Source organism: Hyla sarda, chromosome 4 (genome assembly GCF_029499605.1).
Source record: "Hyla sarda isolate aHylSar1 chromosome 4, aHylSar1.hap1, whole genome shotgun sequence".
In the NCBI taxonomy this organism is placed as follows: domain Eukaryota; kingdom Metazoa; phylum Chordata; class Amphibia; order Anura; family Hylidae; genus Hyla; species Hyla sarda.
In genome coordinates this window covers 384,372,858-384,399,125 of record NC_079192.1, presented here as the reverse complement: position 1 = coordinate 384,399,125, position 26,268 = coordinate 384,372,858, and the positions used below count along the sequence as shown (strand labels likewise).

General features: G+C 42.9%; 1 protein-coding gene across 8 annotated transcripts in view; it reads left to right on the top strand.

The window, feature by feature from the left end:
• The window catches only part of MAML1 (mastermind like transcriptional coactivator 1), a 119,655-nt gene extending 93,533 nt beyond the window's left edge, over nucleotides 1–26,122 (top strand). For 6 of the 8 annotated variants that reach the window (XM_056517006.1, XM_056517008.1, XM_056517007.1 and 3 more), the window contains 4 exons: nucleotides 14,146–15,594; nucleotides 16,639–16,920; nucleotides 20,178–20,292; nucleotides 22,024–26,122. In XM_056517006.1, the coding sequence (XP_056372981.1) occupies nucleotides 14,146–15,594; nucleotides 16,639–16,920; nucleotides 20,178–20,292; nucleotides 22,024–23,021 (2,844 nt within the window). In that variant the 3' untranslated portion in view covers nucleotides 23,022–26,122. The remainder of the gene's footprint in view (nucleotides 1–14,145; nucleotides 15,595–16,638; nucleotides 16,921–20,177; nucleotides 20,293–22,023) is intronic. The other 2 variants (XM_056517009.1, XM_056517011.1) reach the window with 1 other exon arrangement.
• Nucleotides 26,123–26,268: the final 146 nt, after the last annotated feature.

Sequence of the window (26,268 nt, the reverse complement as noted above, 5' to 3'; positions counted from 1 at the left end):
TGCTCTCAGTCGACGTCATCACGTTGCTGCACACCCCATCCCGTCATCCAATAGGAGCGGCGTGCGTAACAACGTGATGGCGGTGACTGAGTGCGAGGATGCCGGGGAAGCAGAGGCCTTGCCGGAGCGTCGGGGACACCTCAGGGACGCGGCGACAGCGATGGACGGTGACATCCAGGGCAGCGGTGACTGTACGGAGCGGCGGGGACAGGTGAGTACAACTTCCTCTAACAGTGGTCTACTACCTGCGGACCTCCAGATGTTGCAAAACTACAAATCCCAGCATGCCCGGACAGCCGTTGGCTGTCCGGGCATGCTGGGTGTTGTAGTTTTGCAACATCTGGAGGTCCGCAGGTAGTAGACCACTGTCCTATACTTTACATTGCACGGATCCCTCAACATACGATGGTTTCAACAAACGATGGTTCATTTGGAACGGATTCCCATGGTATGTTGAGGGACCACTGTATACGTTAGATGATCGGACAGTCAAGCCAAAATTTGTGGGGTCAGCCATCGTGTGTCTAGTTCCATATACTACTGTTTAGTTAAAACTTTTGCCCTCTAGTGCCCTGGTAAACGCCAGGTTGTGCCTAGTGGATCCATAAGAGGTTGTGCCTAGTGGATCCATAAGAGGTTGTGCCTAGTGGATCCATAAGAGGTTGTGCCTAGTGGATCCATAAGAGGTTGTGCCTAGTGGATCCATAAGAGGTTGTGCCTAGTGGATCCATAAACATCTGACACAAGTTGGTCCAAACAAACATTCGATGGTTGGCCAGTCCCACCGAAATTGTGTGTGGTGGCCTCCAACTCCCTCTGGACAGGTAAAATCTGTGTGTGTGGGGGGGAGGAGAAGGACCAGACATCTTGAATTTGGACTTCCCTATATTTTATTTATTTATTATTGTTCTTGGAGAGAGTAGATAGTGGAGTCTAGCAGTGACTTCACCTCTTTTCTTCATCCCAAATACAAGCCAAGCTTTAGGATATGTTCTTGATAATCCTGTAGGTAGAGATGAGTGAAGTTACAGTGATTCCATTCGTCACAAACTTCTCGGCTCGGCGGTTGCTGACTTATCCTGCATAAATTAGTTCAGCTTTCAGGTGCTCCGGTGGGCTGGAAAAGGTGGATACAGACCTAGGAGAGTCTCCAGCCCACCGGAGCACCTGAAAGCTGAACTCATTTATGCAGGACAAAGTCAGCAACTGCCGAGCCGAGAAGTTCGTGACGAATCGAATCACTGTAACTTCGCTCATCTCTACTTGTAGGTTTTGGAAAAGTTGGTAAATGAGTGTTTGTTGGGCCAAAATAGATGACCACCTTGGTCAATGGCCTAATACGTGCCTAGGGGAGTCTTTATTATAATCAATTGTCCTTCGATCAGGCTTTACTATCCGTGGTTGTAAGGCTGGGTTCACACCACATTTTTCGAGTACAGTTCCCGTATACGTTATTATTGAAAACGTATGGAACCTTATTGAAAACCATATACCTAGACAAATAATTGAAAATCGTATGCATCCGGTTTGCTTGCTGTACATTTTTTTTTTTTCCCATACTCAAAACCGTGGTTGACCACGGTTTTGTCTCCGGTTTAAAAACCGCACTGCAAACGCATACTTTTTTTTGAACATGGACGTCAATGGGAAACGCACAAGTATTCGCTTCCATACGGGAAAACCGTATACGGTTTTTAGTTTGCACATGCGAATTTGCATCCTAAAGTTAACATTTTTTTTTTTTAAATTATTTTTTTATTTTTATTAAAAACTGACCGAACTGTATGCAATTTTAAAAACGGTATACGATTTAAAAACCCATACGGTTTACTTTTTTCCCATACTGTTCCATCCGTTTTTTTTTTTTTTGCCATACGGTTTTCTTTAGAAAAACTGATTGAAAACAGTATGGCAAAAACGTGATGTGAACCCAGTCTAAGATAGAAAAGGTTGAAGGAACCTTCACAAAAGTTTTCTGTTAGTAATGTTGGCTTGTTTGGCGGTATTATAAGGGTGTATATGTGTGTGTATGTATGTATATATATATATATGTATATATATATATATATATATATATATATATATATATATATATATATATATTTATATATATTTATATATTATATATATTTATATATATATTTATATATATATATATATATATATATATATATATATATATATATATATATATTATATATGTGTATATATATTTATATATATATATTATATAAATATTATATATATATATATATATAATATATATATAATATATATATTATATATATATATATATTATATAATATATATATATATATATATATATATATATATATATATAATATATAATATATATATAATATTTCTCTGTATCTGGCCGTCTGGGGTCATTTTCTATTCTGTAGAAGCTATCTAGTGAATCGCACCTTTAACTGATCTCTCTTGAAAGCCAATCCCAGATCTTTTCACCCAGTAGTGAAACAAGTTCTTCTGGTTTCCAGACCAGATTGGGTTTCTTGGGGTGAGCCGGGAGGAGCAGGGACTGACGAGGCTGCTTGCTCATAGCTTGTATGGACGTCTTCCCATCTGTGTGTACAGACGGTGACTCTCACCATAATGCCGCTTCTGTTATAGAGTGACCGGCCATTGTTACCGGAAGTACATCCCGTGACTTGCTTGCCTATGTCTTGGGGCCTCTGAGGAACTCGCTTCAGGCTATGTCAAGTATCTTATTGTATTCGGAGTGTGTAAAGCAGTGGTAAGACAAGATGAGTAAAAAAAAAAAGGGGACATATTAACACGTGAAAGACCAGACTACAGAGCTTAGGAAAAACGACTGCACCGAGGTAACACAATGCGACTTTCCATAGAAGCTGTACCTAGAAGGGATTTAAAGGAACACCTAGCAAATCTGGTTCTCACTGTTAGGGTACGTTCCCACACGGCGTATTTTGCTGCGTATTTTCCTACCCATTGACTTCAACAGAGAAAATAAAATACGCAGCAGCAAATACGCCGTGTGGGAATGTACCCAAATACATAATGCAGGGCCTAAAGGGTCGTTTGACTACAGTGCTCGCTGCTGCCACCTCTGTCCGTGTCTGGAACTGTCCAGAGTTGGGAGCAAATCCCCATAGGAAACCTCTCCTGCTCTGGACAGTTCCTGACACGGAAAGAGGCGTCAGCAGAGAGCACTGTGGTCAGACTGGAAAGAACTACACAACTTCCTCTGGAGCATACAGCAGCTGATAAGTACTGGGAGGATTAATATATATATATATTTTTTAATAGAAGTAATTTACAAATCTGTATAACTTTCTGGCACCAGATTTAAAAAAAAAAAATCTTTCCCCTCCGGAGTACCCCTTTAACGTATATAGCTTTTGTCTCCAAACTGCCGGCCTCCAGATGTCGCAAAACTACAACTCCCAGCATGCCCGGACAGCCGTTGGCTGTCCGGGCATGCTGGGAGTTGTAGTTTTGCGACATCTGGAGGACCGCAGTTTGGAGACAACTGTTGTATACCCTCTACAGCCATGCTTTTAACTAACTACAATTGTGTAAAACTAGAGCTAGGTAAAAGTGTATACGCAAAAAAAAAAAAAAAAACTTTAACATTCATTCATTGACAGCAAGCAGATTTATTTAAAAAGATTTTGTGCATTTGTACAAAAAAAAAATTATTAAATTGTGCGGGTTGACCGTACAAGGTTGGTCATCATGCTGACTTATCAGTGTAAATTATAGTGCAGTTTTACGTGTTATCACGAAGGGGAGGTGCATGATATTGCGTATGTACATGTTGATCAATGCAGAAACCCAGCTCCGTCTTCTCCGCTCATCCATACGCCAGTAGGAAAGGCAGAATACATCCCTGGCAGTAGCATTAGGAGCCGGTGGCTTTTCCGTCCGAACAGACGATTAAAGGGGTACTCTGGCGGAAAACCTTAGCCAGTCATAGCTCATCTCACAAACTAAACTGCTCTGGGCTGTGTGTAGCAGAGTGAGGGAGGAAGTTCTCCCCTGTATGGCTTCAGATGATGTCACAGCCTGCTGGGGAACGCCCCTTTCCCAGTCTGTGAATCTGACTGAGACTGAGCAGAAAATACAGAGCAATATCAAGGTAGAAAACTAAAAAAATTATAAAAATAAAGGCAGGGGGTGGTTTATCATGATGGGGCAGTGATCTGGGAGGATTATAACCTTTAACAAGATCATTACCGGTACTCTCATGGTCCAGAAATCCTGATGTACCCTCGAGTTGTTATCCAGGAAAAAACGTTATAGATAGATATCTATATCTATCTCTCTCTATATATTCTATTAAAAAAATCTTAATCCTTTCAGAACTTATGAGCTGCTGAAGTTGAGTTGTTTTTTTCCCCTAAGTGCTCTCTGATGACACCTGTCTCGGGAACTGTCCAGAGTAGAAGCAAATCCCCATAGCAAACCTCGTCTACTCTGTGCAGTTCCCGAGACAAGCAGAGATGTCAGCAGAGAGCACTGTTGCCAGACAGAAAAGAACAACTCAACTTCAGCAGCTGATAATTATTGGAAGGATTAGGATTTTTTAATGGAAGTAATTTACAAATCTGTTTAACTTTCTGGAGCCAGTTGAGATATATATATATAAGTTTTTTCCAGGAAAACCCCTTTAAGTGTCTGATGCTAATCCGTGGTGGCACCAGGAGAGATGAACATGTCCATGTCTTACACTGTGCCACCATTGCCGAGCCCCGCCAGGATATACAGTGTATATTGTACATGATTGCCTTGTGCTGCTGATTTTCACAGTAGAAAGCTGGCTGCGGAGAGTGTGTTTGGCTGGGTTGTTTGCTCTGTAATTGGAGAACATCGTCTGTAACAGAGTAGTTGGATTGTCTTGTATGAGATACTAGTCTCCACATGCCGGAGGGAGACGTTCCACCATACAGACTTTCCCAACCCCTCCCCGCTCGCTCCCAGGTCTGGAAAGCCAGCGCCTGCCCTTGGTGATTCTGCACGGTCACTGTTTACTAGACTGACACCATCTTATGTCTCCACGGCCACCATGGGACCTAACGGGTCATTATTACCTTTTCTTTTCTTTTTTATCAGCTTTTACTACTTTTAGCTTTTATGGCCTTTTTTTGGTGTCCTGATGACCCTGGTGAAAAAATAGTTTCCTTCACTACCCAGCCAGAGCTGTTATACTCTGTAACCCATAAGGCCATTGAGGTTTTCGGTTCTCACTCTACAGCAGTGATTTCCAAACAGTAGACCTCTAGCTGTTGCAAAACGACAACTCCCAGCATGCCCGGACAGCCAACGGCTTTCCGGGCATGCTAGGAGTTGTCGTTTCGCAACTGTTAGAGGTCTTAAAGGGGTACTCTGGTGGAAAACATTTTTAAGTTTTTTTTTAAAATCAACTGGTGCCAGAAAGTTAAAGGGGTCCTCCGCGGCCCTGCTTCCGGAGCTTCGCTCCCCAGCATCTGGAAGTTTATTGTTCCAAACGCTGTGTGCGGGCTTCCGTGTTCAGGGCCGCCCCCTTGTGACGTCATGCCGTCCTCTCAATGAAAGTCTATGGGAAGGGAGCACGACGGCCGTCAATCCCCCTTCCCATAGACTTTCATTGAGGGGGCGGGCGTGACGTCACAAGGGGGCGGCCCTGAACACGGAAGCCCGCACACAACGTTCGGAACAATAAACTTCCGGACGCTGGGGGAGCGGAGCTCCGGAAGCAGGGCAGCGGAGTACCCCTTTAAACAAATTTGTAAGTTACTTCTATTAAAAAAAAATCTTAACCCTTCCAGTACTTATCAGCTGCTGTATAACACAGAGGAAGTTTATTTCTTTTTTTTCAATTTCTTTTCTGTTTGACCACAGTGCTCTCTGCTGACACCTCTGTCCATGTCAGGAACTGTCCAGAGCAGGAAAAATTTCCCATAGCAAACCTCTCCTGCTCTGGACAGAGGTGTCAAACAGAAAATAAATTTAAAAAGAAAAGAACTTCCTGTGGAACATACAGCAGCTAATAAGTACTGGAAGGGTTAAGATTTCTGAATAGAAATATTTCACCAATCTGTTTAACGTTCTGGCACCAGTTGATTTAGAAAAATAAAATACATTTTCACCACGGTACCCCATTAATGGTTAAATGGAAACTGCTGGACACTTCCGGTAGGTAGTTTGGATATCTAACAGAGTGACTGTGCTTTGATGGCCGCCCAGCTGCTGCGCATAGAGGGAATAGGACATTAGATGCCACCCACAGGCCCTAGTCTTGAGTTGGTCTGCATTTGAAGCCTCCATAATGTCATGGGTTCACAAACGCCACATTACGTGTGATATGCGCCAATCTCCTAAATAATTTTGAACCCTAAGGCCTCATATAGCACTTCAAACTAAACTGGAATCTTTAGAGAAATAGCAAAAAATGATGAATTTGTCTTGCAGGGAAGGAAGTCTCAACCCAAGTTGCAGTTCTCTTGCATACTGCAGCATGCTTTCAGGGTTTAGTACATATACATTGGCCCTCATTTACTATTCTAAACCCGACCTCTTTTGTCGTTTTTTTTTGTTGCATCTTTGTCTACGCCATGTTGCAGACATCGTGCGCCAGTCTGCGACACGATGCGACATTTTTTTCCCGACGGACCCGATGTGGATTCTCCCAAACCCGAAAAAGGGGCGTTACCCGACATTTCTGAGCTTTCCCACGTATTTATTAAGGTTTCCAACCCGAATTTGTTGTATTGTTGTGGATTTTTTCCCGACAGCTCAGAGGAGTTGGAAACCAAAACCAACAAAACGCACGTGCGACAAACAGGATGCGACAGAATAACAAATACCAGGGGAAAAAAGCAGTTGGGTAAGAAAGCAACATAGACTTACAACCTGATTTTCTTAGTAAATGAGGGCCAATGTGTTTGGAAAGTCTTCATAGTTTCCCTTCATCATTCTGCACTCAATACCCTATAATGACAAAGGGAAAACAGGATGTTAGAAATCTTTGCTAATTTATTGGAAAGAAAAAACTAAAATATTGCATTGACCTAAGTATTCAGACCCATTACTCTGTATTTAGTTGAGGAACCTTCGGTAGGGAGTACAGCCTCCTGTCTTCTTGGGGATGAGGCCACAAGGTTTACACACCTGGATTGGTGGATTTCCAGCCATTCGTCTCTGCAGATCCTCCAGCTCTGTCAGGTTGGTTGGGGGATCGGTGGTGGAAGCAATTTTCGGGTCTCTCCAGAGATGTTTGGGTAAAGTCAGGGCTCTGGCTGGGCCCCTAAGTCACACCTTTGTTGTCTTGGCTATGTGCTTAGGATCACCCCCACAACATGATGCTGCCACCTTCGCTCTTAGGGATGGTAGACCAGAGAGTCTTGTTTCTCACAGTATGTGTCTATAAGGTGCTTTTTTGCAAACTTCAGGCTTTCTTGTGTGTGTGTGTGTGTTTTTTTTTTTTGTTTTTTTAAACCATAAAGCCACGATTGGTGAAGTGCTGCGGTGATGGTTGTAGCCATAAAGCCACGATTGGTGAAGTGCTGCGGTGATGGTTGTAGCCATAAAGCCACGATTGGTGAAGTGCTGCGGGGATGGTTGTAGCCATAAAGCCACGATTGGTGAAGTGCTGCGGGGATGGTTGTCCTTCTAGAAACTTCTCCTTTCTGCTCTGTGATCTTTGTAGCTCAGTCAGTGTGACCACTGGGTTCTTTGTCACCTCTCGTACCAAGACCCTTCTCCCCTGATTACTTATTTTGTGGGGTTGCCAGGTCTTGAAAGAGTCCTGGTTGTTCCAAACTTCTTCTATTTAAGACTTATGGAGGCCATTGTGCTTTTTGTACACTTCTCCAGATCAGTGCCTCCTCACAATTCTGTCTGAGCTCTACTGACAGTTCTTTCCCCCCTCATAGCTTGGGGTGGGGTGGAGAGGAGACACTTGCCATGCATAAATGATTCCAGTCCATCGCTCAGACACTGATAGGAGGCTCGAATAGATTTTAACCAGAAGACGACGACTTTCATGTTCTAGTGATATCTTTGTGTTGTTATCCCTGAGAACAGGAGGCGCTTTACATTTTGTGTGTCAGACACTGGTTACAGGTTTCGTGTGGGTGTAAGCGTTACGCACCCATTTCGCTTGTTGTCTCTCCCAGGCAGATGGAGGTGATACTGGTGTACATTACTTATAATGGGAGGGTGTTGTGCCAGTGAGGCCATCGGACAATCTGCAACGTGACTTCATTTATCTCCTCGTGCCCCGATCTCCGCTCCTAACACTACTTTGTGTGTTATTTGACCTGGTTCTTAAAGTGAATCATTTTGCCTGACTTGTCCTATTACTATTGCTGCTGTATAACAGTTGTGCTGGAATAACTGTAGTTGTTGGGTAGCGTTGTCTCAGATGCCACGTTGGGCAGAGATCTCTGAATTCCACCCCCTGGCAGAATAATACTGTTGACAAGTTTGTTATAGAGTACCTGTCGTCAAACCATATTTTCTAAACTAACTCAGATTATATTCACTAACTACTCCTAACACCCCTCCTGCCCTAAAAAAAAAAATTCTGAGCTCTAAAAAGCTGTGTCTCATACCTTTCCCCTTGCTCACATTGTGTGAGCTCCCAGCAGGAGAAAGTGGGCGTTCCCCAGCAGGTGCAACGTCACTGAAGCCTGTGAGAGCTGTGCCTCACCATGCCTTGCACGCACTTCCTGTGTTTGGACTTCTGCCAGGCCGGGAGGAGACCAAACTGTTTGACTTGCGGCAGGGAACAGAACAGAGCCACCTAGTGGCTGTTTTTTCAATCACATTAAAAACATATAAAGGTTGAGAATCTTAACAGCAAGTAAATAGCAAAGTGTCTTATAATAACATAAAGAACAATATATTAAAAGTTTTTAGTTTGGTGACAGGTACTCTTTAACCCATCTTAAAGGGGTACTCCACTGAAAAACATTTTCTTTTTTTAATCAACTGGTGCCAGAAAGTTAAACATATTTGTAAATTACTTCTATTTAAAAATCTTAATCCTTCCAGTACTTATCAGGTGCTGTTTGCTCCACAGGAAGTTCTTTTCTTTTTGTCTTTCCTTTCTGTCTGACCACAGTGCTCTCTGCTGACACCTCTGTCCGTCAGGAACTGTCCAGAGCAGGAGAGGTTTGCTATGGGCATTTGCTCCTACTCTGGACAGTTCCTAAAATGGACAGAGGTGTCAGCAGAGAGCACTGTGTTCAGACAGAAAGGAAATTCAAAAAGAAAAGAACTTCCTGTGGAGCAAACAGCAGCTAAGTACATGAAGCATTAAGATTTTTAAATAGAAGTAATTTAAAAATATGTTTTCACTTTCTGGCATAAGTTGAAAAAAAAAAAAAAAATTCCAGTGGAGTACCCCTTTAAGAAGATTAAGTAAAAAAATAAAAAAATAAAAAATAAACAATAAACAATAACCATTAGTTGCATCAGTAGACCTCCCCTTGACACTGTACCCATTGGAAAGCAGCATAAATTTTCTTATAGTTGATGGTTATTGTACGACCATGGTTATCGTGTTCTGTGATAGTCAGTGACTAACCCTGCAGTGAGATGACACTGGCGGAACTCCTCAGCACAGTCATCTCCTCGGAGGTACATGGTGTTCACTACAAGATTGTCCTTTTGTTTGGATCGTTCTTTGTTCCATTGAGAAATAACAGGAGGACACAAGGTAAGATGGGGGAAGCTAAGGTTATGTAGGGATAGGTCAGGTCTATACAGTGGGGATAGAAGTCATCACAATGGAACATATTGTGCCTGGCATTATATCTAGAATCTTGTATAGTGGCGACCATAATAATCAGCAGGCAAGATTTAGAGATATAAGTCAGACACCTCAGGGGGTCCCCAATCTTGTGTAACCCTAAGACAAAACTGCAAGCCCTTAAAGGGGTACGCCGCTGGAAAACATTTTTTTTCTTTTTTAAATCAACTGGTGCCAGAAAATTAAACAAATTTGTAAACTACTTCTATTAAAAAATCTTAATACTTCCAGTACTTGTCAGCTTCTATATGCTCCACAGGAAGTTCTTTTCTTTTTTGATTTCTTTTCTGTCATGACCACAGTGCTCTCTGCTGACACCTGTCCATGTCAGGAACTGTCCATAGCAAACCTCTCCTGCTCTGGACAGTTCCTGACATGGACAAAGGTGTCAGCACAGAGCACTGTGGTCAGGCAAAAAGGAAATAAGAAAAGAACTTCCTGTGGAGCATATAGAAGCTGATAAGTACTGGAAGGATTACGATTTTTCTTTAATAGAAGTAATTTACAAATCTGTTCCTTTCTGGTATCGGTTGATTTAAAAAATAAATATAAAATGTTTTCCAGCGGAGTACCCCGTTTAATGTGGAAAGTCTTATCTAGTCCAGTGTTTCCCAACCAGGGTGCCTCCAGCTGTTGCGAAACTACAACTCTCAGCATGCCTGTCCGGGCATGCTGGGAGATGTAGTTTCGCAACAGCTGGAGGCACCCTGGTTGGGAAAGACTGATCTAGGCCTATAGACAGTTATTGTTTATGTATGACTGCCTATGTCCATCAAATGTTACATCTATAGGGATCTATGTACAGATCTGGACATACACACCCTGTGCCTTACATCTGTTATGATACTGAAGTATTGTTTTCCGTGTTTCCCAGTACAGCTGAATCATTGTGCGCTTGTATTGGTCAGTACTAGTAGTCTATAATATTCACTCATTTCCCTGGTAGTGATTGCCTGATGTCAATGGAGGAAAAGATCTCCAATAAACAGTAAAACTTGGCGCCATCAGTGACACGACCAGGTAATGGCGTTCATACCGACCTTTACATTAATAGTCACTCTTCCTGACAGTTTTTACGAGTAACTCCACTGAGCTTATTGGCCTCATGTTGAGAATTTGGAAACTCCTCCCCCGAGGATCATATTGATGAAGTGTTACAGATCTGCGTTAAAGAGGCACTGTCATTATGAAAAACTTTATAGTTTGTAGTACTACTGATAAGATGACTTTTTTAAATATACATTGATTTAAAAAAAAAATTAAATTTTACTAAAAATTAAAATAGCCGCCACTAGGGGTCATCTGTCTTTATGCAGACAGACTACTCTGTGTTTTGCAGCATACTGGATACCGACCGTAAAGTGTGTTGGTATCTAGTATAGGAGATCACCATTGCACCACTACAGCTGTTCCTAAACTACAACTCCCATGATGGGAGTTGTAGTTTTACAACAGCTGTGGATACAATCTTTATAAAACTGTTAGAGCTGTGTGCCTCCAGCTCTTGCAAGACAGACAAAGGATGTGTGGGCATGCTGGGAGTTGTAGTTTTGCAACAGCTAAAGGCAACACTGCTCTAACAGTGCTTTACAAACACTGCACCTCCAGCTGTTGCAATGCGAAACTACAACTCCCAACATGCTTGAACAGCCAAAGCGTTCTGACTCCTGAATGACAAAGAAGCTGAATAACACACTTTGTAACAGCTATGTTGATTAGCATCCAGCTTTACTAGGAACAGATAGAAAATGTATGCATAAAAACTACTGTGCAGTGATTTCCAGGCTGCTCCCAGACTCAGAGCAGATGAGTCATCGCAGTGAGGGAGAGAGATGGACACGCCCCCTCTATAAGGAAGATCAAAAAGCAAGTGAGCAACATATAAATGCAATTTGTTAGGGAAATATAGGTCCTAGACACATAAAAATATGTACATGATCAGGATTAGGTACTGAGTAACAGCTCCTTTTTTGCACTATGACAGGTACGCTTTAAAAGAAAACTGTAAGCCTGTTCACCCACACTAAACCAATACACTAGGTTACAGTGTGAGTGAACAGGAGTCCATAGGGGGGTCACTTACTTAAATTGCTCCAGTAGGTCCTGAGATACCTGCTTCTGAATTTCCTTCACTGCATTCAGGAAATTGCGCAGTGGAGGCGGTCCCCTCCGGCTGGCTGCTTCTGTCTCCCTCTATCACACCCTAATACTGCCCCCGCTATTTGAATATTTAAACAGCACCAGAAGATTTCCCCTTCTCTCACGTCCTGATGAAATCTGGCGAGGAGTGTGAAATGTAGCTAATCGGTGTCCAAGAAACGCGGCCCAAAATGATTTTATCGAAGTCCAAGGTTATTTCTGGTGGCTCGTCTTTCCTATGCCCATATTTCCTAATGGAACAGCGGTTTCCTTTGTAAGTTGTGCTACTTTCTAACATCTTTAAAAAAAATATATATTTTTTCCCCCATCTCTGCTTGTTGTCAGTGAATTGAAACCCTAAATGATGTCGGAAAACCATATATAATTTATTTCTTTTCAACCTGTTAAAATTTTTTGCCATCTCTGCTTGTTGTCAGTGAACTGAAACACTAAACAGGTTGAAAAAAAAAATTCAAGTTGATTTTGTTTTGCTGCAATGTATCCAGAAAAGACTATCTCCTCTGAGCTAAATGCTTTGTTTTGATTATTTGGTACAGTGTGTCAGTGCAGTGGAAATGAGTCACAAAAGGTTGGATTAGCTGGTTACAATATTGTAACAATCCCTCGGCTGTGAGAAATATTGGGGTTTATAGTCTTGTAAAGTAAAAAAAATAAATTAAATAAATAAAAAGGAATATCTATAATATACTTTTTTTTTCATGTCATTACTAAGCAGTGTATATTGTATTTGGAAATTAGGGTGACCCCTCCTGTTCTATGTTTTAAGAACAGTGTTTCCCAACCAGTGTGCCTCCAGCTGTTGCAAAACTACAACACCCAGCATGCCCGGACAGCCTTTGGCTGTCCGGGCATGCTGGGAGTTGTAGTTTTGCAACAGCTGGAGGCACACTGGTTGGGAAACACTGTTTTAGACAGAGAACTGTATGTGTTGTTCATCTACCTATACCTAATTATGTAAGGCTCATTTATGTATTATATAATATATATATATATATATATATATATGTGTGTGTGTATATATAATATATCCTATGACATTCCTGCAATGTTTGATATCAGATGAACATAATATATGTGCCGCTATATAAGTGTCTATTAAACAAATTGTAAGTATTAATGCAAAAGAATGGGAAGTGTGGAGCTGGTTTTATTTCTGTGAGTCGGAGGAAAGTAAGTGGTTTTAATAAGTCCCCAGAACTAGGAGTGCTCGGGCTGGGGCCGCACGCTTATCCGAAAAGGTCACCATAACCACAGCGGAATTTATTTGGCTGACACTTTGAGTGGAGCTTCTGTTTTGTGTGGCTGTGGACTGAAGATGCTGGCGTTGGCTTTTACTGCCCCCTGGTGTTCAAATCTGGTAATTGCATCGGTCAATATTGGGCCTGAAACCACGAGTCATCATTTATTTCTAGCTACAAAAGGAAAGTTTTTTTTTTTTGTGAAACATATTAAGGATTCGGTAATCGGTGGAAAGTTGGAAACACCATAACCTTCTAATCTCTACACCACTGATCCCTCCCAACCTGTGACTCGGGGCATGCTGGGAGTTGTAGTTTTGAAAAAGCTGGAGGGCCACAGGTTGGCGATCAGTGGTATATACGTTGTCCTGTAATGCAACTTTTAAATATACTTCAAATAATAATAACCTTAAAACTGAAAATGTTGGCACCTTAAGAAATAATATGGGTGTAATGGTGGAGGAGGAGGAGGAGGAGTAAAAGGCCAATCTACTAAACGCCCTCTCTACTTAATTTACACAGGAAAATCCTGTATAAAGTGTGTGTGTGTGTATTATATGTGTGTGTGTGTATATATATATATATATATATATTTATTATATTCCTCTATATGTAATTTTTTATTTATTTTCAGTTTTCAGCGCAAAAGTATTAGCTCTCGATAGTTTGATAGTTTCAAATTGTAGCAACTACTACGTGCCCCATGCTAAAGACATACAATGTTGTCTTTGCTGTAGAGCAGTGGTCGCTGTTGCAAAACTGCAACTCCCAGCGTGCCCGGACAGCCATTTTGCAACATCTGGAGGGCCACAGTTTGCATTCTAGCCAATCATCTTCATAGTGCCAAACCCTCTGCTGACCATAGTTTTTTTAGTTTTTTCTAGGCTCACTTGAACAATTTTCAGAACTTATTTGGGCTTTTGTTGACTATAACTAATTGTTGTTCCCTTTTTTTTTTCTATCCAGCAGCTTCATGAAACCGTTAAAAGAAAGCTGGACAGTGCAGCGTCACCTCAGAACGGGGATCAACAGAACGGATATGGAGATATCTTCTCGGTGTCCAAGAAGCTCCGACACGACGATGGAATAACAGGGGTGATCGGATCATCGAACGGGATGCCCCCAGTCTCGCCCTTGCATCAGCTGGACAACAAGCCTCCCAGCGTAGATTCTTTGCAGTTGAACGGTAGCCATACTATCGGACTTGATGGTGTCAATAAAAAGTGTCTTCCAGACGCAGGTCTGCAGCTGAACGGGAATGGGGACGCCGACGACTTCTCTCTTTGCTTGGGCAAGGAAATGAAGCAGGAGCCCGTGGATGACTTGCCTTGTATGCTGTCTGGAGTCGGCGGGTCCATGTCTCAAAACAATCTGATGCCGGATCTAAACCTGAATGAACAGGAATGGAAGGAACTCATTGAGGAACTTAACAAATCTGTTCCTGATGAGGACATGAAGGATCTTTTCAGCGATGACTTTGAGGACAAAAAGGACAATGAGGCCTCAAATTCTGCAACACAAACCCCATCGACGCAGGACATTCATATCAAAACAGAGTTTTCTCCTGCACATTTTGAGCAGGATTCCCTTGGATCACCCCAAGTAAGGTCGTCATCTTGTGGGCCTTTTGGTGGAGCTTCTTCAGTGCCTACTAGCAGTTCATCTCCCATGGTAGGTGGTTCTCAGACTGTGTTCCAGCAGTCTTCTCAGACTGTGACTGAATCATCCAACCCGACTTCCATGCAACCCTCAAGCCAATCGCAAAACGTGCAGAGACCTTTACCTAATGTATTATTGAGTGGACAGGGTGCTGGAACTACCAAAGAGATGTCCTCCGCGCACCAGCTTCAGCAGATTGCAGCTAAGCAGAAGAGGGACCAGTTGCTGCAAAACCAGCAACAGGCTCAGCAGGTCCACCAGTCAGGGCAGATGACCAACTGGCCACAGTCGAGAACGTCTCAGAGTCCGCATGGTGTTCAGTATAGTATGGATAAACCCACCAGCCCTTCTGTGTACCCACAAGACTTTAATAACCAGAAACTTATGATGCCCAACTTGAACAAAAACTCCCCACGTGGTGGAGGCTCCTACATGCAGCCCAACCACGTGAACATGATTGGTCATAAGCCTCCAAACAGCTTAAACCCCAACCAGTCTGCCGGTCCCAATGCCATGCTGGACTATGGCAACACCATACCTCTCTCTCATTATGAGGCCGACTGTGGTCCAGGAGTTTTAACCCCAAATCAGAGCAAGAATGTAATGATGTCATACCTTCAGCAGCGACAGCAACAGCAGCAGTCCTCGCAACAGCAGCAGCAGCAGATGCCTCCTATGACCGAGGAGCAGAGCCGAATGTACATAATGAAACAAAAGGCTGGAATTGCTTATAGACCATTGGGATCACATGGGCAGGTAAGTGGCTTTGAATTGCTCCGTAACATTATTGTACAGTGTTGAAATTGCCCAGTTCAGTTCTACACTGGATCTATTTTTGTGGTAATTGTCAAAAAACTGACCAACTTATACCATGCTGTACCTGTGTCGGATCCATCAAACTGGTTTTCCAGGATTAGAAAAAACAGAGCTGATTTCTTGCAAAAACAGCACCACCCCTGTCTATAGGTTGTGTGAAGTATTGCAGCTCAATTCCATTTAAGTGAATGAAACAAAGTTGTAATACCACACACAACCTGAGAACAGGTGTGGTGCTGTTTTTGGAAGAAATTGGGGGAGATTTAAAGGGGTACTCCGCTGCTCAGAGTTTGGAACAAACTGTTCCGAACGCTGGAGCCGGCGACGGGAGCTTATGACGTCATAACCCCGCCCCCTCATGACATCACACCCGCCCCCTCAATGCAAGTGACGTCACGCCCCCTTCCATAGACTTGCATTGAGGGGGCAGGGAGTGATGTCATGAGGGGGCGGGGTTATGACGTCACAAGCTCCCGGCTCCAGCGTTCATAACAGTTTGTTCCAAACTGAGCAGCGGGGTACCCCTTTAAAGCTGTGTAGAGGAAGAGTGAGGCAGTGGCCCATAGCAACCAATCAGATACCTTCTTTCTTTTTAAGAGTCCTATGAAAAATGATAGAAGGGATCTAATTGGTTGCTATGGGCAATTGTATCACTTTTCCTCTACACACAAAACAGAAACGGTGAAGCAGAGAGACGAAATGCAGTGTGAACCCAGCCGAATGTGTGTGACCGGGATTGTGTTACTTTTTGGTTCTTGTCTGTGCGGTCCTCGGTGAGCCCAACACATCAGCTGCACAAGTCTCAGTGTCGTTCAGATGTAATGGCGGCGGGATTGCCTAGACTGAAGATTGCCAACTGGACAGTGGTGTTTTCAGTCTTAGCATTTGAAGTCAATGGCAGAATCTATACATTTGTATACAGTTGTGAGTATATGAAGGGTTCTACTGGATGGTTTATTAACTGCTGTGTTTTTATCTTCTCAGGACCAGAATTCACAGTCCAATGTGCCTCGTGTCCCTGTGTCTGTAGGAGGGCCCGGTGTGGTGTCGCAGGCCCCCGCAGTGTCCATGGCCGGCAACCATGGCAATGCACCTTACCTGAACAGTCAGCAGCAAGCCCTGATAAAACAGCAGCAGCATCAACAGCAGCTTCTGCTGGAACAGAAACAGCGAGAGCAGAAGCAGCAGCTACTACTGGAACAGCAGAAACAGCAGTATCTTATGGGCCAGAGGCAGCAGCAACAGCAGCAACTCCTGGCAGAGCAGGTATGTTCTTATAGATCAAGACATTGACCAGAAGACTGTGATTGAGGCGGTCACTGTGAAGGCATAACGTTATTCTTTTGGCTTCTAAGGGTGCGTTCACACGCTAGTAGCTAACAGCGAGCTTCCCGCTGTGGGAAACACGCTGCAAGTTACGCTACCATTGATTTAAATAGGTCCACGGACAGTCCACAAATCTGACACTATTGCGGACTGTCTGTGGACTCATTCAAATCAATGGTAGCGTAACTCGCAGCGGGATTCCCGCAGCGGACAACCTGCTGCTAGTAATAGCGTGTGAACCCTAATGGTTAAATCAGCGGAGGTCAGGGGCTTGCATCAATTGGCTACTAAACCCAAATAAGCCAGAGGAAAACCTCTATGCATCAGTTTAATTAATTGCTATTTAAAGGGGTATTCCGCCCCTAGACATCTTATCCCCTATCCAAAGGATAGGGGATAAGATGTCAGATCGACGTGGTCCCGCTGCTGGGGACCCCCGAGATCCCCGCTGCGGCATCGCGCTATCATTACAGCACAGAGCGAGTTCGCTCTGTGCGTAATGACGGGCGATACGGGGAACGGAGCAGCGTGACGTCATGGCTCCGCCCCTCGTCACATCACGGCCCGTCCCCTTCATGCAAGTCTATGGGAGGGGGCGTGACGACTTGTATTGAAAGGGGCGGGCCGTGACATCACGAGGGGCGGGGCCATGACGTAACGATGCTCCGGCCCCTGTACCGCCCATCATTACGTGCAGAGCGAACTCGCTCTGTGCTGTAATGATAGCGGGGTGCTGCAGCGGGGATCCCGGGGGTCCCCAGCAGCGGGACCGCGGCGATCTGACATCTTATCCCCTATCCTTTGGATAGGGGATAAGATGTCTAGGGGCGGAATACCCCTTTAAGGAACTCTCCATCCATACTTAAAAGTGATAATTTATTTTTTTGTGATAATTTTTAGTCCAAAACTTTTTCCTGTAGTTTCTGGTCCCCTGACATTGTTTTTTTTTTTTTCTGCCTGGGATTGGCTGAGCACACTGGTCCTGCTCCGCGCACTTATCTACCAGTAGCAAAGGATATAGTGATAGATATTTACCGTTCACTGCAGCATCTCAGTGGTTAAACATGGAGGGACCTTCCTTTGTTACCTTAATATTTATCCCACTTCGTGGACACCCTAAAAAAAGTTGTTGGCAAAAAAGTTATTTGCAGGCTACAAAATTAAAGCATACCTCTCATTGTAATGTAAATTTTTTGGAAAAATTCCTATTTTGCATGATTTTTTTCTAAATGACATTATTTTAAATTCAGAAAGTAGATGCCTAAATGGGGCACGATTTTAACTCTGTATAGGCCTGTGCAGTAGGAGACAAAAATGCCCACTCCAGTTCCACAGCACCCATCTTAAAATGAATGTAATTTAGACAAATAACTGGTGCGTACTGCCATTTGTCAAAAAAAGCATAAGAAGTACTTTTATGCCTTCACAAAGCTGTCAACAGAAACATAACAAGTTACGGGTGTGGAAAAATGGGTCTGAGCGCACTTCATACCCGGCAGGTCCTGGTTGCTATCAGCAACCATGACCCGTGGCTAATACCGAAAATCGCTGATTGGGCTGATGCCCAGTATTAACCCTTTTAGACTTTGATCACGGCATCTAAAACGGGAGAAAGCTGTTGCCAGATAGATCATTGGGCTAAAATCGCGGCGTCCCGAACAGCTGAGCGGACAACAGAAAGCTTCTTACCTGGCTTCCCACCATCTGATCGTCTCTCTGCTGCTCCATGCCTGAGATCCAGGCTGGAGCAGCAGAGCACAGATAACACTGATCTATGCTATAGAATAGCATTGAACAGTATATGTAATCAAAGGATTGTATGGAATAGTCCCCTGGGGACTTAAAAAAAAAGTGTGTGTGTGTGTGAAAAAAAAAAGTTAATAAATGTGATTTAACCCCTTCAGGATTAAGTTTGAATCGCCCCCTTTTCCCATAAAAATAAATAAACAAATAAATAAAAAAAAATTATAGATATATTTATAAATTAAAAATAAACGTGGTATTGCCGCATGCGTAAATTTCTGAACACTATAAAAATATAATGATCGTTAAACCACACGGTCAATGACGTACATGTAAAACAATTCCAATGTCCAATATTGTGTATTTTTGGTCACTTTGTAAACCCTAAAAAAAATGTATAAAAAGCAATCACAAAGTCTCATCAAAACAAAAGTGGTACCGATAAAATCTTCAGATCACGGCGCACAAATTAGCCCTCATACATTCCTGTTTATGGGGGGGGGGGGGGGGGGAGTTATACGGGTGAAGATGACCATTGTACACATACTAATTTTGGCAAATGTAGTTACAATTTTTTTGTAGTAAAATAAAACCTATATAAATTAGGGGTTACACACCGCTCACCACCACTCGGAGTAGCCGCAACACCTGTGCACGGACGTGCCGATTCCCCCTTCAGCCAAATGCAAATGCACAAAGATAAAGGATCGTCCAGCACTTGGAGTTGCAGTTAAAAAAATCTTTGCTTTATTTAGAATTCCTCAGACAATAGTCACAACAGAGCAAGCCGTCTGACGCGTTTCGCATTTACGTGCTTAATCGTTGTAATCGTATGGACCTACAGAATAAACATAAGGTGTCATTATTACCAAAAAGTGCACTGCCTAGAATCGTAAGCCCCCAAAAGATACATAATGGCTTTTTTTTTTCCCAATTTTGCCCCACATATTATTTTTCTGGTTTTGCTGTAAATTTTGTGGTGAAATGATTGATGTCATTACGAAGTACAATTGGTGGCTCAAAAAATAAGCCCTCATATGGGTCTGTAGGTGGAAAATTGAAAGCGTTAGGATTTTTAGAAGGTGAGGAGGAAAAAACAAAGCTCCATTTAGTAGATCAGAGCCAACTTGGAGATTATGTTAAATAGATTATCCCTGCAGAATGTTAAACCTGTTTAGATACAAAAAATAGGGGGAAATTTATCAAAACTTATGCAGAGGAAAAAGTGGTGCAGTTGCCCATAGCAACCAATCAGATTGCTTCTTTTAGAGGCCTTTTCAAAAGTTAAAGGTGCTATGGGTAACTGGTCAACTTTTGTTCTGCGCACGTTTTGATAAATATTTTAGGAGATCCATATAGGGGATGTAGGACTCTCACATTCGCTCCCTCTCGGACACATACATAATGGAGTGTTATGGGACTAAATAACTATTATGTTCTTGTGTTTATTAAAGGAGAAACAAAGGCACCAACAGGAGCAATTACAGCGGCACCTTACCAGACCTCCCCCTCAGTACCAGGACCAGCAGCAGAACTCCTATCCACAGCAGGCAGTGGGGCCTTTTCAAGGTGAGATTACAGAGCATCAATCCACTTTCTGCAAAAAGTGCACATTTTTAAGCATATCCATATTAAAGGGGTACTCCGTTGCCCTAGTGTTCGGAACATTTTGTCCAGAACACTTGGAGCGGGGGTCGTGACATCACGGCCACTTCACTCGTGGCGTCACACCACGCCCCCTCAATGCAAGTCTATGGGAGGGAGCGTGGCGTGACGCCAGGAGGGGTGTGGTTGTGACATCACGACCCCTGCCGCCTGCACTCGTCCTTCTAAAAGATCAGAGATCGCTTTGGATAGGGGATAAGATGTCTAGGGGCGGAGTATCCCTTTAAGCAAAGAAGACAGTATTGCAATAATATAGATCTCCTCTAGAGGGAGATAAAACACCTTACACCCCACTACACTCTCCCATAGCAGTCAGTATGTAGTATTCTGAATAGTTTTTCTATGACTATGTTGTTGCTGTAGAGAAAATCTCCAATCTGCTGTTCACAGCTAAAAAGAACATACAGAAAACAGGACGCAAGAAATGCAATGAAAAAATATATTAGAAAAGAATGTTTCCAAATATAGTTTTACTAGCAACAAAAATAGTAATCTCTTCCTTTTACATAAGTTATTTAGATGTACAGTGATCCCTCAACTTACAATGGCCTCAACATACAATAGTTTCAACATACAATCGTCTTTTCTGGACCATTGTAACTTGAAACCAGACTCGACATACAATGCTACGGAATCTGCGAAACGTGTCAATGGCTGGAAGAACCGACCAATCAGAATGGATATTTCACTAGTAAAACCGTGTATTCCTAAAGTGCATACACTGACTGGTGTTTGGTAGCACCCCCTACAGTACAGGGAGGTATTACATGTTCTGTACTCTGCCAGGGTTAGCTGCTCCTTTGGGCATCAGGTGAGGGAGGCTCCATTTTCCTTTTTTTAGGACATTGCGTGTTTTGTACAGGACCCTGAAGAAGCTTCTGTCCTCTACATAGACCTGTGTTTCCCAAAGAGGGTGCCTCCAGCTGTTGCAAAACTACAACTCCCAGCATGCCTTCAGCTGTCCGGGCATGCTGGAAGTTGTAGTTTTGCAAAAACTGGAGGCACCCTGGTTGGGAAACACTGACATAGACAGTGATTTACATCTCCCAGTAGATCTTTATTACTGTTATATGTAAGGATTTGCTTTATCTATATTAGTTATCTACTTATTTATCTTTAATTCTCACTTTTTCCTATTTTTGGATGACCGTTTGGGGCTTCAGAACCAATTACCAGGTTTCCATAGTTATGGTCTCAACATACAATGGTTTCAACATACAATGGTCGTCCTGGAACCAATTAATATTGTAACTTGAGGGACCACTGTATAAGATTATTACATTTATGCTGGAGATTCAGAGGTTAAATGCTGATTTCTACCATTGGGAAAACATTATATCAGTTACAAAGTTACAAGTGCAGCATTTTATTTTGGGACAACTTTTGGACAGACAGGAATCCCACATAGATGATTTGATGTCCATTTTCTGTAAGCATTTACATTTAGTGGTTCACTACTCGCCCCCGCTCTATGCAGCATCGTAACTATAATGTAATAATGTCATGTCTGGCCTAACAATGGCAGATCAGGCTCCCTGTAGATTCTGCAGCTTCTGTTCGTGTTCACCAAGGTAAGTGCCAACATGACTGTAAACAGACCAAACATCTACCATGATATTTCTGTTTCTATTGTAGGGTCGTCTTCAGTTATGTCCGGGGTGAACAATATGGCACGTCAGACTTCCGGAAGTCCGCGTATGTTTTCCCAGTCACAGACTATGCTTCAGATGGGAGGCGGGCACACAGCTGTTCAACCCTTGTCTTCTGTTGCAAGTTCTCAAGAACGAGCGGTTTCTCAATACCCCAATATGCAGAATGTGCAGCGGAGTGGAATGTACAACATGGGATCAGGCCTCCCGCAGATGGTTCCAAATCATTCAACGCAGGGGAACATACCCAATGGACAGCCTCAGATACAGAGGCAGCCAAACTTGGGTCAAGGAAACACACTTCCCTCTGGTTATGGACCAAACCCTATGGCAAATCCCGCCCTGGCAGCACAGCATAATAAAGCAGGGATGAACCCTGCTATGTCTAAGACCCAAATGCCCAGAATGCCTGCTGCCCTGGCATCTCAGAACCCAGCATGGCAGCATCAACAAATGCAGAACATAAACAATCAGGCACAAGGAAATAATGGCTTGGGTCCGTTCAGTACTGCCAATCCTGGTTTTCATCTCCAGCAGAATCACCACAAGATGCCCAACCAACCATTTGGCCAGGGTTTGCCACAAGTTGGTCTCGGAGCTGGTCGCCCCATGAACTCGCTGAACAGTTCCGTTCCCGGTCAGATGATGCCAAATATGGCTGCCCAGCAAAGGACAAATCCTGCCACTCAACAGCCAGCACCTAACCAGCAGGTCCACTCCGTCATGAACCAAGCAGTGTCAGACTTGACAGCGTTCAGCCAGAACCCAGGTCAGCAGATGGCAAACCGAGCCGGACTTCACTGTAACCAGAATTACCAGGTCAGGTCGACGGGTCAGGACCTGCCGTTTGGATTTGGTGGGCAGTCAGGCAATGCCGGGTTACAGAACTTGACGGGGGACGCTGATTTGTTGGACTCCCTGCTCAAAAACAGGACTTCGGAAGAGTGGATGAATGACTTAGATGAGTTACTGGGGAACCATTGATACATAGTCTGGGCTTTTTTTTATTTTTTTTTTATAATCTATAATGGTTTTGAGAACATTTTAGTGCATTTTATAAAAAAAAATATGAAAAACTAAAATGTAAATTTCTTTTGGACCAAAAACCTGTGCCATTGAGATACTGTTGTCCCTGAGGCTGGAATATGAAATGGCCTGCTGCTTCCTTCCTACCCCTGTGACCGCAGATGCCTGGCGCATCCGTGGGTCTTTCTGCTCACCACTGCCTGCCTCTGTCATTGATGATGGCAGGGCCCCTCTTACTGTCTCTACAAATGCCTTATGGGGAGTGATGGGTTCTCGGTAGCAGAGAGCCAGATAAATGCTACTATCTTGTTTTCTTCTGTATGTGTAAGCTATAGCTAAATCTCATCACTGTGTCCCCCACCCCCAGTTGCGGCCACTTCATCATAAACCCCAATATTTGCTTTACCTCGCCCCCATTGTGAGAACTTACACATGAGCTGTGATGCTCTGTTTTTTTTTCCTCTGGTCTTTATCTGTAATCTTTTTATTCCTCTTTTTATTTTTGTAATAATCACTGTTAATAAAGGAAAACTTTAGGGAAGACCGGCAGCGGTAGCTCCTGACTGTATGTCCTGTATCGTCATCTATTGCAGTCTAGCTCTAATTAATGGCTCCGCTCCACCTTTTTGTAATGTTAAAAGCAGAAGCCAAATTTACCATATATTAGACCTGAAAACCTTTCTCCATCACTGTTTTGCCCCCTGTGCGTCTGTATTCACTTGAAAATTCCAATATTCGTGATTTACTTTGTAAGGATTCCTCTTCATTTCTCCAATACCTATACTTGGAAAGCCACCTGTTGCTCCTACCTTTATGTCCTCCCATAAAATGATATTCTTTATATGTGCTACATGACGGTCAGTTGCTCCTTAGCACCATAATGCAAACTATTAACAAAACCTAAGATAGTGTCAGCTTCAGATCTACTAAGGAACAACGGAACAAATCCTTATTAAAGGAACACTACAAGATTACCGAAAAGCTGAACACCATGTGCCCGTCTTTCTTATTCATTGTACCCCATTTTTAGCATTGCTCCATCTCCTTAGCTGCTGCCTACCTCCCATAGAGGACAGTGCAGTGGGGCAGGGCTCCTGCTGTACCCAGTTGCCTTACAGTGAAAATGAGGGGAATGGCAGAATTTTTGAGGGTACATTTATACGTACAGGATCTGCAGGTAGCAGTTGTGATCGTACCCAAGACATGTATTTGAGTCAGATTTTTTTTTGATTGATCCAATCCTCTTATGGGAGCGATGGGTATTAGGAGAGGAATTATGATGTATTTTCTATGTTTAAATGATTAGTGTTCTCTTTAGCAGATCATCACTTTACAACTTGATCTACTCTACTAATCCTGACTTGGTCTTTCTGCTGAGTAGGCGCCTGTGAAGAGACCAATATATTCAGACCAGATCTCCTGAGGGAAAGTTCTGTCCAAAGCTTCCCTTACTGACTACACTGCAGTGAATTGTATGGCGAGGACCTCGTACCAGTACTTTTCCAGATATGGCTATTATAAGACGCACATATAGAACTATGCAACAATGCATTCTACAGCTACCATATGTTTTTGGGATAGAGGTCATGTTACTGGCTCCCACAGTCTGCCATATCCCTTCATTGTAGGATGTACCATAGGTGCTGGCCCACCACTCATTGGGGGAGATCTATCAAAACCTGATGAGGAAAAGGTGCCCATAGCAACCAATCAGATCGCTTCTTTCATTTTTAACAAGGCCTCTCTAACATGAAAGAAGCGATCTGATTGGTTGCTATGGGCCACTGGGTAACTTTCCTTTGCACAGGTTTTGATAAGTCTCCTCCGCTGAACTTCTTATTTTTATGTATACAGCTTCACGCCATTATGGCAGAATGAAGCAATTTTCACTCGGTTTAGCACATCATTGAATACTAAAAATACATTATTGGGAAGACCTAATCCCCCTACCACCCCCACCACTGAGTTTTTTTTTTTTTTCTCACTTTTTCACAACAGTTGTGAGGACCTTTCCTTGTGGACAGTGATAACACTAGGAGGCAAAATAAATGAATCCTGAGATGTAACAATGTATTTGTAGTTTTCCTCCCTTCTGACCAGTCCGGGGTTCTTCACCATTGTGCCTTCTGTCTGATGTTCTGCAGCATCACCGGGATCGCTTGGGCCCATGATTCCCCCCGGTAACATTAGACTAGTTTTTGTCTGGGTCATTTGTTTTGTAATAATAAGTCTGATCTAAAGTTGATCTTAATGGCCGGACTGACACTAATGTATTTCTACACTTCTACCTTTTGACTATTTCGTTTTTTGTTTTTTTTAACCTAACAAACTATGGCGATTGGACGCTTGGGGTGAAACCATTATTATTGTTGTTCAGACTAGATCAGCTGTATTCTTTGGGCCTGGCCATGCAAGATTTGCTCTGAACACATGCAAGTAAACTGGTACATGATGGCTTAAATGGGCACTGTCCTAAAAAATAACTTTTGTTATGACCTGGAGATATATTAAGTTTTTTCATCAGTCGAGGTCTGAGCGTTCAGACCCAAACTGATCACTAGATAGTCGGGATAGATGTGTGCTAAGCGCGTTTACTCCCAGCTTTAAACCATGTGACCGAGAAGATCACATAATGCAAATCTAATGGACTGTCTCATTGACACATAGAAAGCGGGGAGAATGTGGCCATCTATAGGGGGATAAAATGAGGTGTCAGACTGTGATTCATCTATACAAGTTTCCTCTGGCGAAAGGAATCATCTTATTTATAACATTAGAGAATCCCAATCCCATCCAAACCCATTCCCGACTCTTCCATTTAAAGGGGTACTCCGATGGAAAACTTTTTTTTTTTTAAATCAACTAGTGCTGACTGTTAGATTTGTAATTTTTTTTTTGCCTGACCGCAGTGCTCTCTGCTGACACCTCTGTCCATGTCAGGAACGGTCAAGAGCAGGATCGGTTTGCTATACGGAATTGTTCCTGCTCTGGACAGTTCCTGACAAGCAGAAGTATTGGAGGAAAAAAGCTGCGTTGGCGCTCCCAAGGAAGTAACCCAAGTCGTGGGTATTGATGCAAAATAATTTATTCTTACTGCATAAGAAATCAAAGAAAATAATAAATATAAAGCAAGACGCGTTTTGGGAGTCACAAAATATAAACCAAAACGCGTCTTGCTTTTATTTTCTTTGATTTCTTATGCTGT